Here is a 14,072-nt window from a genome sequence, read left to right on the forward strand (position 1 = left end):
TAACCAAAAAAATGAAGGAAAGAGAAGACCAGAGCAAAGTTCTCTGGTTTGAACACTAGGTTTGAACAAAGCTTCCTAAAAGCCTATCCATTGACAGACCATCTCCCTTTTCCAAAGTAAATGATATGCAAACCTTTTTTATTTCATTTCGGACTCTTAAATTACTTATCTCTGTATCTTATTCTCTCTGAATTCTCTGTTTGAGTGCTATTTTGCTCATTTAATGCACTTTTGCAAACACCTTAACATGTATAATTAATGTATTCATAAAGCCTACCTTGAGGTTTCTGGGTGGCTTGAAATTGAAGAATGTAGTCAAATTATTTTGAGAAGCATTAAGTTCTAGGAGATAAGGCATACAACTCACACAAGATAAATCTGGGGGGAAAATAGATACAGAATAAGGTGAGCCAGGAAAATAACAAGACAAAGGCACTAAAAACAGCATACATGACCTCAGAATATTTTTAAATTATGATAGTTGCAAGGACACCTTCATTATTCCATATGAGTGAAAGAAATAAAATCAAGAGTATGTGAAACACACAAAAAAGTGTGGAAAACTCTCGATGAGTCAATCATTTAATCCTCTTCCCCCCCAGGGGGGTGGCCAACCTGTCTCCCTTATTTTGGGGGCAGCCAAGTAACCAATGCCTGCAGCCTCTTCCACGTGTATGCTCACTCTCCCGCTAACAATGAAATGCTACAGAAATTGCCAGCCTTTGGAAAAGGATGAGAAGCAAAAGCCTTAGATAATCCTCTTGATAATTAGCCCCTAAATAACTAAATCGGATCTTTTCATAAAGAGTGGAAATGCCACAATTAGGAAACTCTCTTTGTTGCAAATTAAATTTTGTTTCAGTTGGACTTAGTGCTAGATCACATTAAGTATCTGAAGTGATGTAACTCATCACTGTTACTTGCTTTTGACTCCGGATTGGATCAAACATACATCTGAGTTTTGCATTTATCCCAAGCACAGACTTTGAATCTTGAATACTAAGTAAGGGACTACTGTGCTAATAAAGGATACCGCTAATGAAATTACATATAAAAGATAAAAAAAAAATGAACTATTGTTTTACCTTCCTTTGTGACTTTACAGCAGACATAGAGATAGCAGAATGAATTAGGGAAGGAATCGGGAAGGGTTATAGCCCTAGTCTCTACCAGTAAGTCCTTTCTCCACCTGAAAATGGCAACAATACTAGCATTTCCCTCTCTCTCCTCATTCTAGATCATAGTATGTGCTGTTACAGCCCCCTGGGGGATGGCCTCTAGAGGGAGAATGGAGCCTCCTCACCCAAAGCCAAGCAAAGTGCATCTACCTTTCTCCAGGTGGCACAGACACATGTGGACCTGGGGAAGGAAGCCAGGCTGCAGCAGCTGGAACCCTGCCCTGAGGTGGGTGGGACACGCTGTGTAAGGGGCCTCCTGGTATCTTCCCTTCTCAAGAGTCACTGAAGCCAGGAATTCCCCTCCAATTTCTATGTTATTTCTCTGGACGAAACCATGCCCTTCCTTACTAAACGTAAATAGTTCTAGGAGAGACAATACTTTGAGACATTAACACTTTGGTGGAAATGAATCAGAAAATCCAGAAAGAACTCTTCGAGGAAACCTAAGGAGAAACTGTAATTGCTTTCCAATTGGTATCTATTTGTCGATGCTGAGCTCAGCTACATGTCTGTCAGTAGCGGTCTTAACTCCACTAATTTCCATGGGACCCCCAGACCCTCCTGAAAGATTATCTTTCTGTGGGCAGGTAAATGGAGATCCTTCTTGAAGCAGAAGCAGCAGCTGGTGCTTGGCTAGAGACAAAGAGACGGTGATTTCATATACTGTAGTTAACCAGTGTTTTCATATCAAGACATGAAAAAGTTCCTGGGACCTTTGACTTGAGCTGGCCTGTTGTCCCCATCAGTGCAGTGACCACTTTGCCCACCAGAGGGCAGGAGCTCCTCGTGTCTCCAACTCTGGTTCTTGGCGTGTGGTCTGGGACCAGCGCCATCAGCCTCATCCAGGGGCTTATTTGAAATGCAAATTCCCAGGCCCCTCCCCAAACCTACCGAATCAGAAACCCCGAGAGTGGGGCCCAGAAATCTGTGTTATCAGGAAACCCAGGTGATTCGGATGCAGTCTGAAGTTTGGCCTATAGCAGGATACCAGTGGGGCTGTCATCATAAAAAGAAAAATGCGCTGTACCTTACACACAGGAGGCTTTCAATAGTTGCTGAACTAATGAAATGCGCTGTCCAAGATTAATGAGGACTGATCCGGCTGAAGAGGAGCGCTTGGAGCATAACTGTGGGCTCCCTGCTCCTGTTTGCTGTCAGCACTGAGCATTGGCAAGGCCTCCCACCTCTCAGCAATTTCCTACCCAGCCCATGAAAACAACCTCAGAGGTGTGGAGTAGGCCAAGTGCTCCTGCCAGAAACGCTACAAAAGGCCTTCTGATGATAATCATCTGAGATTTGCTTTAAAATAACCCTGGGGAAGGGGGGTAGGGAGGTACAGATGGGGTGATCATTGTTGAACCCAAATATTCATTCAATATTCTATTTGTGTACATATTTGTAATTTCCATAATAAAGCTTTAGAAAACTAGAAAATAATTTCAAAAACAGTAGCATTTTAAGAATGAAAATGGGCTAGAATAGTTCTTAATCATTAGAAAGTAGACTTTAATTATTAGAGTCTTAGAAGAGGGAAAAAAACAAAATCAAACAGAGAAGACATATTGGCAACATTTACATGTCATAAAAAAGGCAGGCAAAAGAAGCAAGCAGAAAGATTATCGGTAAAGAAAGCAGGTCAGAAGAAATGATTTGCTTACTTCCTTAGAAATTTAAAGAAAAAAACTGTACACTGTCAACTTCAAATAAGATCAGAAAATTAGAAACGAGGATCAAGCTTTGAAGAAAATTTGACAATGGTAGGACTAATTTCATTAAATGTGAACAAGGTGTCATAACAAATACATTACATCAAACCACAAACAGTGGAGTTAGAGTTGAAAGGATCAACTAAATAAAGACAGCAAAAAAAGAATGAAAAATATGTATTTGTGAATCCCTGGTGCTCAATAACAAGGATAAAAGAGCTATCAGATTTAAAATGCAAAATGTAAGCCCGGGCACAGTGGCTCACACCTGTAATCTCAGCAGTTTGAGAGGCCACGGCAGGCAGATTGCTTGAGCCCAGGAGTTCGAGACCAGCCTGGGCAACATGGTGAAACCCCATGTCTATAATAAATATAAAAAGTTAGGCATGGTGGCATGTCTGTAGTCCTAGCTACTCAGGAGGCTGAGGTGGGAGAATCGATTGAGCCCAGGTTGTCAAGGCTGCAATTAGCCATGATCAGACCACTGCACTCCAGCCTCAGTGACGGAGCAAGAACCTGTCTCAAAAATAAGATGGGTGGGCGAGGTGGCTCATGCCTATAATCCCACCACTTTGGGAGGCTGGGGCAGGCAGATCACTTGAGGTCAGGAGTTCAAGACCAGTCTGGCCAACATGGCAAAACGCTGTCTCTACTAAAAATACAAAAAATTAGCCAGGTGTGGTGTTGTGCACTTGAAATCCCAGCTACTCTGGAGGCTGACACAAGAGAATCACCTGAACCTGGGAGGTGGAGGTTGCAGTGAGCTGTGATTGTGCCACTGCACTCCAGCCTGGGTGACAGAGTGAGCCTCTGTCTCAAAAAAAAAATTTTTTTTAATTAAAAATTTAAATAAGATTTTTAAAATGCAAAATAAAGAATGTAATAAAATGCAAAAGCAAAATAAAGAAAATCCATTAAAGAAAAAAAAAAAACTAATTCATCTATACTGAGTAACTAACAGAGGAAAAGAAATCATTAAATATTCAGGGAGTATTGAAGAAGGAATGATCGATCTCTTAAAAGGAAAAAATAAAGCCAACATTCCATCTCATGCTCTTAAATATCATTGACTGCATCTCAGCAACATTATAATATTGCAGATCTGTGCCTTTTTCTCTCTCATCAGTTGTCGGTGCCTTTTTTGCATGGAAAACAAAGGAATAATATGTAAATTGATATACAAATTACTTATATCAAGTTTGGTATTATCAAACCATATTACATACTTCAACATTTAAATTTTCAGATTGTTCAGTGATCAATCTAGAATGACAATTACATACCTTCAATTTTATTTGCTGAAAGATCTAACTTCTGTAGGTGAACATATCCACAGAGAATGCTAACATCAATTAAATTACAACCCTGAGAAAACAAAAGGTAAAAGACTTTAATGTTGCTTTGACAGGTTACCACTCAGCCTTCTTGCAATAACTGTTGACGGAAAGAAATCGAGAATTTCTTTCACAAATATAGAAGTGAGAGAACAAAATCTGAAGCCTGCTACTAATAGGATCTCAAAACAGATGCCTTTAAAAAAAAAAAAAAGGGGGGCTTCCTTTGAAGAAAATAATAGCTTAGGAAATTAGTGTTGCTAGCAAAAACGAATACAACATCAAAGGCCAATTTAAAGCAGTGTTCATGGAGACTGTTAGAGTTGTTTTTTTTTTTAAATCACACAATAGCAATAAAGACAAGTCCTTCATCTAGTAGAAAAAAAGAAAAAAATGTCTAGAATTTAAATGAAGTTTTAAAGAGCGTTCACACCTCATCAGGAGATCATTAATAACAATACTACCTAGGCCTTTACAGGGTTCATTTTCAAAGCTCTTTTGCAAGAGTCTCATCTGATCAAACACACCTGTGAAATCTGTAGGACAGCTTATTCCCAATAGAGAGATGAGGGGTGTGAGATACAGAGAGGTATGTTAATAGCCTGAAATCACACAGCAAGTTAGTGATAGAGAAGCAGTGTCTAAGTCTTTTGAATCCTTGTCCAAAATTCTTTGCAGGAAATCTTGATTCTACTGAGCTTCAGGTGAGATTGAGGGGAATTTGGTTTTTGTGGAACAAAGACGTCTTTGACTGTTTTATGTCGTGATGTCAGAGTCAGAATAAAGCGAACCAATGAACAGTCAATTATAAGCACGTTCTCATATAGAATAAAGGTGATTGTTTAATGAAGGCCATTAGAACAGTAATAATAAATACTTACTGAACACTGTGTACAAAGCATTGTGCTTGGAATGATGAGAAATACAATGATGGAAAAGAACTATATTATGCCCTTAAGAAACTTATGACTTTGGCAGGAGAGAAGATATGTACACAAGTAATAAGAGAAAGTGGAAAAAAAAAATAACATGTAACGTAAGTAAGACATAAAGGAAAAAAAAATCACCAAACTGGGCAACCCTAAGAAAGTGTATTCAGTAAGACAGGTTATTAAGGCAAAGTAATTCAACGTGTAATATCTCAAATGTAAGGAGGTCAGTGGCAAAATAAATTAAGCTTCAGTCCATCCAGCTGAAATAAGATTTAAAGGATTGCTATTTGGGGTAGATCAATTTAAGGCATAGCACTACCTACATAAGTAGAATATTGATTGAAAGGGACTTGTGCGGGGATGCATTGGCTGCCGAAATTATATCCCATATTCCAGCATCGAACATGGTGCAATGCATACACGGTGCTCCTGTATGTTACTGCCTGACTGGCTGAGTCATCCATAAAATGTTATAAAGTGAAAATAGAAAAAGATTACAGTTTTAATATGCTGGCCTTGAAGGACATGCCACAGAGCCAGCAAAGGTGAAAAGAGCTTAACATTTCTTGTGTAGCCTTCTCATTCAAATCCAAGGCAGAGCAGGCTTACAGTGAATTACAGACCCTGTTGCCAAATCGTGGTGCCATGGCAAAATTTCAATGCGCTTTTTTTTTCTCATATGTACCTAAATTTACTTTGTGGATCTCCAATGAATATTTAATGCTTTATAATATAAGGAGGCGAAACGACTTAAATTGTTTTCCTAAGACCACAGAGAAACAAAATGAGGAAAGCAGCAAGTATTCCCAGCAGTTTGCTCTTACAGCCTCTCTTCTGATAAAATGGAAGCCAAGATTTTGTGCTACTGTATGACGCGTGCTGAAATCTTAAAAACTGATGAATAATAACAGATTCTTTTCTTTAATGATAGGTATCTTGTGGAAAGTAAGATATAGCTCAAAACCTCTTATTTCTTGACATACTTAGTGGGGAAAGTCAATATCAAAATACTTTGTACCCCTGGATTCAGATGTGTAGTGCTGCTTCCACTGATCAGAGAGAAAATTCTTAAAGAGTCTTTGATTGGTTTTACAGAATCAAATTCAACCTCCTGGAAAGAAAGCATTGATTACTATAATATAGACCACTTAAAATGAAAGAAATAGAGTGTGAAGAGAATGAAAACTAAGAAATTGGGGGGGGGCTGATTACTGGATTGGTCAGGGCTCTTTGAAGTCTAATATTTACATTAATATCTCTCATCACCAGTCTCTATCAAATGCGAGGCTCCAAGATTTGCTGCCACCACAAAAGCTATGAGTACTGAAGAAAATAAATATGGTCCAGCCAATGTCAGGCTGCAGGCAGCCAGTGGAGATTTTGGCATACTCACTGATAAAGTTAGATTGAGGTAGACTTGCTCAGTCCCAGACCCTGAGCGCCCCAACTGATGGAGTGCTTCAGCCACGGCCTCCTCTCTCAGGACCCCATCAAATTCCTTCTGTTTAAAAAAAAAAAGCCAGAAAGGTAGACAAAGAAAAGACTCTCATTAGAAAAGAAACCATCTACCTTGTCATGTGCAGCACTTACTTAGTATATTCTATACCCAGGAGCTGAGCCCTCCAAAATTTACCAATATCCCCCCAAAAATTCAGTGTTGATAACATATACGTATTACATATAACTAACTATCTGCTGGCTGAGCACAGTGGCTCACGCCTGTAATCCAGCACTTTGGGAGACCGAGGTGGGCAGATCACAAGGTCAAGAGATCAAGAATATTGTGGCCAATATGGTGAAACCCCGTCTCTACTAAATATAAAAAAATTAGCTGGGTTTAGTGGCACGTGCCTGTAGTCCCATCTACTCAGAGGTTGAGACAGTAGAAACGCTTGAACCCAGGAGGCGGAGGTTGCACTGAGCCGAGAGTGTGCCACTGCACTCCAGCCTGGGCAACAAGAGTGAAACTCCATCTCAAAAAATAAAATAAAAGAACTATCTGCCAAATCAATGTTTTCATTGCCACTGTTTTTTTCAGGTGGTCATTTGTGTTAGACATTCAAAGTTGAGTGAATATTGTAGCAGTAGAAGCAGCAGTGTCAGTGGTGGTATTGATTGAGTGCTTCTCTAATCTAGATACTGTGCTAAGAGCTCTCAATAGATTAACTCATTGAATCCTTTGGACAACACTGAGATAGGTACTCTTATCTCCACCTTACAGACTGAAAAACGAAGGTTTGGAAGTTCTCACCTGAAACCAAACAGTATGTGACAGAGCTGGAATGAAAATCCCAATCTGTCCAATCCCAGGGCGGTTCTCCAAAACTGCCCTAACCATTGCGTTTAACTGCTTGCCTATGCCCCAAAGGATGGTTACATCAAATTAAGCCAATTATTTTTCTAAATCTGGTATTCTTGCTGGAGAAAACAGGTCCTTCAGTTCAATTAGTCAATGTTGCTAGATTTATAAAATTTACAAGATTATTAAAAAGGTGATGATTGGCCAGGCACAGTGGCTCACACCTGTAATCCCAGCACTTTGGGAGGACGAGGTGGGTGTATCACGAGGTGAGGAGTTCAAGACAAGCCTGGTCAAGATGGTGAAACCCTGTCTCTACTAAAAATACAAAAATTAGTAGGGTGTGGTAGAGGGCACCTGTAATCCCAGCTACTGAGGCAGGAAAATCACTTGAACCTGGGAGGAAGAGGTTGCAGTGAACCAAGATCACACCACTATCCTCTAGCCTGGGCAACAGAGCGAGACTTTGTCTCAAAAAAAAATGGTGATGATCATTTCCAAAAGGAGGTTGCCCCTTGGTCTATAGACATCACACAGACCAATGTCAGCCTGACATGCCCTTCCTCCAACAATGACAGACAAAAGAGATAACAGGTGGGTCAGTACAGCTAGTGCTCGACTTACGACCACGGTCGGGATCACGGACCCATCGTAACATGATTTGGTCGTTAAGTTGAGTAGGCTATATGTACAGTCGAAATGGTGCACGTGGAGATGGTAGTGCTGCTGGAAGCTGGTCCGCACAGTCGTATGCCCAGCTGGGCAACGTTTGCGCTGCCAGACGCAGAGCAGTCGTGGCTAGCGATTGTGGTCGTAAAGTCGAATGGTCGTAAGTTGCATAGGTGGTAAGTCGATCAATACCTGTACTAGGTTTGTGCTGCCTTCAACTCCATAATGACCAACACATTAACACTGACATCAACACGAGGACACGAAACACAGTAATCACATCAGTCACACCGACATAACTAACCATGACTAGCATGTAGACTATGATGGCAAAATATCCCTTTTCTAAGTCCTCTCTATGAATTCAGGAACCAACAAAGCTGCTCCAGCCGTAGGTACTGATGACATACTCGCGTAGGCTTGTGCTATTATATAGAGTTTCTTTCCCCACAAGTTTCCACTGATCCAGGGAAGTAAATATCACCAACATGGACAGCATGTGGCTTCAGAATTGGGCAGGCACGGTTTGAACCCCAGCCCTGCCATTTTGGATGTGTGACTTTGGGGAGGTAAAGTTTTCACTGAGCCTTGTAGTTTTCAGCTATAAATAGGAAACGGTATTACCTTTGAAGAAGTACAGGACAGGTTGCCCTAAAATATGCCACGTTGGTATATTGATTATTTTGAGCTGAAGGCACTTGAAAAACAGCAAATGCAGGGAGAGACTCTTTCTGAACTCCCTTTAACTGCCTAAAGGCAGATCCTCCAAAAGAAACTCAGTTGTCCTAAATTCCCACCTTGGTGGTTTCATCAAACACAGAAGATTGACTCTTACCCACCCCAGGAGAGGAGACCAGAAGTCAGTGTCACACTCAGACAGACTTTGTCACAAACTCTCGCACCTCACATCTGCTTTTCTAAGGGACTATCCATTCCCTAAAAAGCATTTATTCTCCCCTAAGTGACCTGCATCCCTTCTCCCCTTCCTCTATTAAGATGGTACATAACTTCTCAAATCTCACTGCTTTTTTGATTATTCGCTTTTATTTTTCCTGCAATGTGCCCCACAAACATTAAACATTTATTAAAATTAGTATATACATATATATACATATTATATATATATATAATTTTCCTTCTGTTAATCCACCTATTTTCAGTTTATTTTATAGACACAGCTATAAAAGCTAGGAGTGTAGAGGGAAAGCCTTTCCTTCCCTACACCTTCTTTTAATATTTTTGGAGAAAGAAAAAAAATGGATATACAACCCACAGCACAGTATGCACAACACAGTGTTCCCAGTAGATGACAATTTTGTTATTGCTAATTGATGAAGTCAGAAATTCCACATCTTAATGTTTCACTCACCCACGCCAATCAGCCTGTTCACAAAATGGGCAAAACACATTTACTTTTCTAAATAAAGTTCTAGTTTATTATGTAAGGCCTGGGAAGTAACGTCACCTTCCCTCCAAACTTTCCACCTAGCCCTCTGAAGTTCATCTGGCCCCCTCCGTTTCCTGGAAATATGAAAACAGTGAATCGTTGCTTATAGCAGGTGGATGCCTATTTTCAACTTAGCCATTGACATGGAGAGGAGCGCATGTCGTCAGCATTTTTCCATGTCCCCAACACAGCTCTCTGCACAATAACCTCCTCACACCTCCTGAGGTTCCTGACACATGGCAGTATTATGTCTTCCCCTTCCAATATTCAATCATTTTCAAACTCCTGTCGCTATCTTGAGTGTCTTCAGAATCCCTGTGGATGGCCATCCAACGCTCCCTTCCTAACACATGCACACATGCACATTTCTTTACTGTCTTAACTCCAGACAGCTTACTCTCACGGCCATGCCCTGGACCTAGCCATCATGCTAAACTGCTCCATCCTGGAAACCTCAGACTCCAGTATTCCACTCTAATCCTACAATGGCTTATCCTTCAACCTATCTGGCACCTGTTGAACTTGTTCTCTGACCACAACAAAATCTCCAGTCTGTTCACAGATAGACATATTTCTCAGAGTCTATCTGTTCCCCTCTGACAATATTCCCTTCCCTATTGAGCAGCCCATGGGCAATTCTTTTTTTCTTTTTCTTTTCTTTTTTTTTTTTTAGACATGGTCTTGCTCTGTCTCCTGGGCTAAGGTACAATGGTTTGATCTCAGCTCACTATAGCCTTGACCTCCCAGGCTTAAGCCATCCTCCCACCTCAGCCCCCAAAATAGCTGGGACTATAGGCATGTGCTACCATGCCTGGCCAATTTTTATATTTTTTTAATAGAAGCGGAGTTTCACCATGTTGCCCAGGCTGGTCTCAAACTCCTGGACTCAAGCAATCAGCCTACTTCCGCCTCCCAAAGTGCTGAGACTACAGGCATGAGCCACCGCACCTGGCCCCACGGGCAATTTCAATTTTTCTCTATCTATCTTCAAGTCTCTGATCCTGGTCCCCCCTGGTTGCAGCTACCCATCCATATACAAATCTGAATCAAGTTCACAATCAACTGCTTTATTGAGGTAGGACTGTGTCATGTTCATCATTCATCAGGGGGAAAAAAGTCTGTATAGAGTTCTAGCACATGTAGCTTGGCTCAGTGGATGAGACATGGTGAATAAGTGAACAGCTATGGTGCCTGTCCGTAAGGGATTTACAGTTCAGTCTGGGAGACAGACAAGTACTCCAGCAATTTTAGGCTTTGATAAATATTGAATAGAGATAAGCAGTGTCTGCTGACTATGAGCAGGGCCCCCATTGTATATCAGGATGGAATAACAGCAAAGTCTTCCAAAAAGAGAGCCATTCAGTTGAGACTCAAATTGTGAGTTACTCTGGCAAAAGGGAAGATAAGGCTGAAAAGTGAGCCAAGAAATAGTATTACAGGCAAAGGGGGCAGCACATACAAAATCCCAAAGGCAAAGGCAAGCATGGCCCATTGAGAGAATGATGAAGGTTCAGGATGGCTGAAGCCTAAGGGAGAAGGAGGCAAACAGTGCCTCGCACATGGTGAGTGCTCAAACGTGGGTTGAATGAATGAAAGCACCTTCTCTCTACCCCCTAGCTGCTGAGTGGGCTGGAGAAGATCCCACAACCATGCATCCTGGAGTCCCTGTAAAGCTGAATTTTAGCTGCGCCTCTTTGCTATTAAACAGTCTCCCGTTCTTCATCGGCCCCTTTTCAACTCCCCTTCTTGACTAGCTCAGCTCTCCATCAGTCTCAAGCTGTGCAGAGCCTCAGCTCCACTGCGCTCTTCTCAACTAATGCCCTTCTCTTCTGCTTCCAAGGCAAAATGGAAGCTCTCAGATGTTAACCCTCTCAGCTTCCTAGAAGCACTTGCCCCAATGTTTCTCACTTAGGTATAGAGGAAGACTGTGTTCTCTCTACTCAGGGTCCCACCCCCTTCTCTTTCCTCAGGGACCACTTTTGCCCCCTTTTGTCTGTGTTTGGAACCCACCACTCTCTACTGTTCCCACTCCAGCTATAAAAGTATGGTAGACTCTACCATCCTACAAAGGCTTCCTTCAGTCCGGCAGCTTCCTTGAGCTATAAACTGGAGTTTCCTTTAATAACCAATCTTCTCTAGAGTTGTTTTTTATGCCTTAGCTCTCCTTCCCTCACCTATCACCTCTTCTTCAACTTCACTTAGCTTCCTGACTTCACCACTTCCTAAAAATCAGGTGGGCCACTGTCTCCAGTGACCCTCACATAGGCAAAATGAAGGAGCACTTTTTAGGCCTCTTCCCACTTAATCTATGTGTAGCATAACCCATTCCCATGTTCTTTCTTTTTTCTTTTGAGACAAGGTCTTGCTCTGTCACCCAGGCCAGAACGCAGTGGCATGATCATAGCTCACTGCAGCGTCCAACTCCTGGGCTCAAGTGATCCTTCTGCCTCAGCCTCCCAAGTAGCTGGGACTACAGGTGCATACCTCACTATGGCCGGTCAGCTAATTTTTTTTTTTTTAATTCTTTTGTAGAGATGGGGTCTCACTATGTTACCCAGTGTAGTCTCAAACTCTGGCCTCAAGCCATCCTCCTGCCCTTGGCTCCCAAAGTGTCAGGATTTCAGACAGGAGCCACTGAACCCAGTCATCATATTCCTGAGACACCTGGCTTCCCTATCATATAGGTCTTCTTTCTCCTCCTGCTTCTCTTACCAGTCCTTCCCAATTTTCCTCCCTGCTTCTTCATCTGCCTACCGCTTAAATATCCTTCATTTCTGTACCTTTATGGTTCTATTCGTGGCTTTTTCCCTCCCATCCCTTCCTGGATGATTTTCCAGAATCTAGTGGTAATGATTCCCATGTCTCCTATTCTGAGATCCCTCCCTGATTTCTGGTCATGTGGTTCCTATATCCAACTCCTTAACACATAGCTCTGTCTGTCCCTGATTCCTATGATAGATAATGGCCTTAATATTACCCCAGACCATGCCATAGGCCTAACAGCCACCCTAGACTTCTAATATTTAATTTGTAAATGAACCATCTTAAATACTTTAAATATGTTTTTAACTTTAGCTTCCTTTCCATTCCCACTGCCACTGCCTTAATCCAAGCTCTTCTTGCTCCCCTGGATTTTGCCAGAATCTTCTCACTGATCTCCTTGCCTCCAGTCTTACAATCCTCTAACCTAATCCCACCTGGCCAACGGAGCAGTTCCCCACTGTGTAGAGACCCCAGTCCAAGTCCCCACAACATCCCAGTGCCCTTTACAATCTCATTCCTCCCTAGGCTGCTGCTGCTGCTGCTTTTTTTTTTTTTTTTTTTTTTTGAGATGGAGTCTTGCTCTGTTGCCAGGCTGGAGTGCAGTGGCAAGATCTTGGCTTGCTGCAACCTCCGCCTCCCAGGTTCAAGCAATGCCCCTGGCTCAGCTTCCCATCTAGCTGGGACTACAGGTGTGCGCCACCACGCCCAGCTGATTTTTTTTTTTTTAAACGGGCTTTCACCATGTTAGCCAGGATGGGCTCCATCTCCTGACCTCGTGATCTGCCTGCCTCAGCCTCCCAAAGTTCTGGGATTACAGGCATGAGCCACCGCGCCGGGCCCACCAGGCTGCTTCATCTGTTCTCACCTGTAACTCATCGGTAGGAAAGGCTGCCACCTGCCTGTCCACACGGCACCTCTCTGCCCAGGCAAGAGTCTCCTTCCCCTGAATCCTGCCATGTCCCTGCAATCCAGCTGACAACTGTACTCATCTCTTTACGGCATACCACAAGTATGCTGAATTGCTATGATTTACTCACATTCTTATCTCACTTTGAAAGCAGGAACTGTGCATGTCTTTAATCATGTTCTCATCTTTTTCTACCATTACTGTTATTTATTGCAGCCATAATTTTTTGAGAGTCTACTCTGTATCAGACACTACAGTAAGAACTTTAAATATAGAGTTTCTTATTAAATTTGATGTTCATAACTATCCCAGGAGTAGGTATTATTATCCATATTAAGGGACTGAAAAGAAGTGTTTTTCATGCATCAATTTTTGAGCCCAGAAACTTCTGCTCTGTACAGTCAAAGCAATCACGCAGTAAATGCTTGTTCAATGAAGGCTAAATTAATCAACTCATTTAATGGGCTGCAGTTACCAGATAAAAACATGTAAGTTACCATTTGTATTAACTGTATCAAAAATATATTATGATAAGCATTTAACATATAGGATCTCATTTAATTCTCACAATTCTATAGGTATTGTTATAATTCTCACATTAAGAATGAGAGAGGTTGCCAGTCACGGTGGCTCATGCCTGTAATCCCAGCAATTTGGGAGGCTGAGGTCGGCAGATCACCTGAGGTCAGGAGTTTGAGACCAGCCTGACCAACAAGGAGAAATCTCGCCTCTACTAAAAATACAAAATTAGCCAGGTGTGGTGGTGCATGCCTAAAATCCCAGCTACGTGGGAGGCTGAGGCAGGAGAATCGCTTAAACCTAAAAGGTGCAGGTTGT

General features: G+C 41.9%; 1 protein-coding gene across 1 annotated transcript in view; it reads right to left on the minus strand.

The window, feature by feature from the left end:
• The window catches only part of LRGUK (leucine rich repeats and guanylate kinase domain containing), a 123,961-nt gene that overhangs the window by 106,883 nt on the left and 3,006 nt on the right, over positions 1–14,072 (minus strand). The window contains exons 2-4 of the mRNA XM_017532523.2: positions 6,544–6,651; positions 4,168–4,249; positions 278–378 (exon numbers count right to left, since the gene is read on the minus strand). Coding sequence (XP_017388012.1) covers positions 278–378; positions 4,168–4,249; positions 6,544–6,651 — 291 coding nt within the window. The remainder of the gene's footprint in view (positions 1–277; positions 379–4,167; positions 4,250–6,543; positions 6,652–14,072) is intronic.

Source organism: Cebus imitator, unplaced genomic scaffold (genome assembly GCF_001604975.1).
Source record: "Cebus imitator isolate Cc_AM_T3 unplaced genomic scaffold, Cebus_imitator-1.0 Scaffold77, whole genome shotgun sequence".
Classification (NCBI taxonomy): Eukaryota; Metazoa; Chordata; class Mammalia; order Primates; family Cebidae; genus Cebus; species Cebus imitator.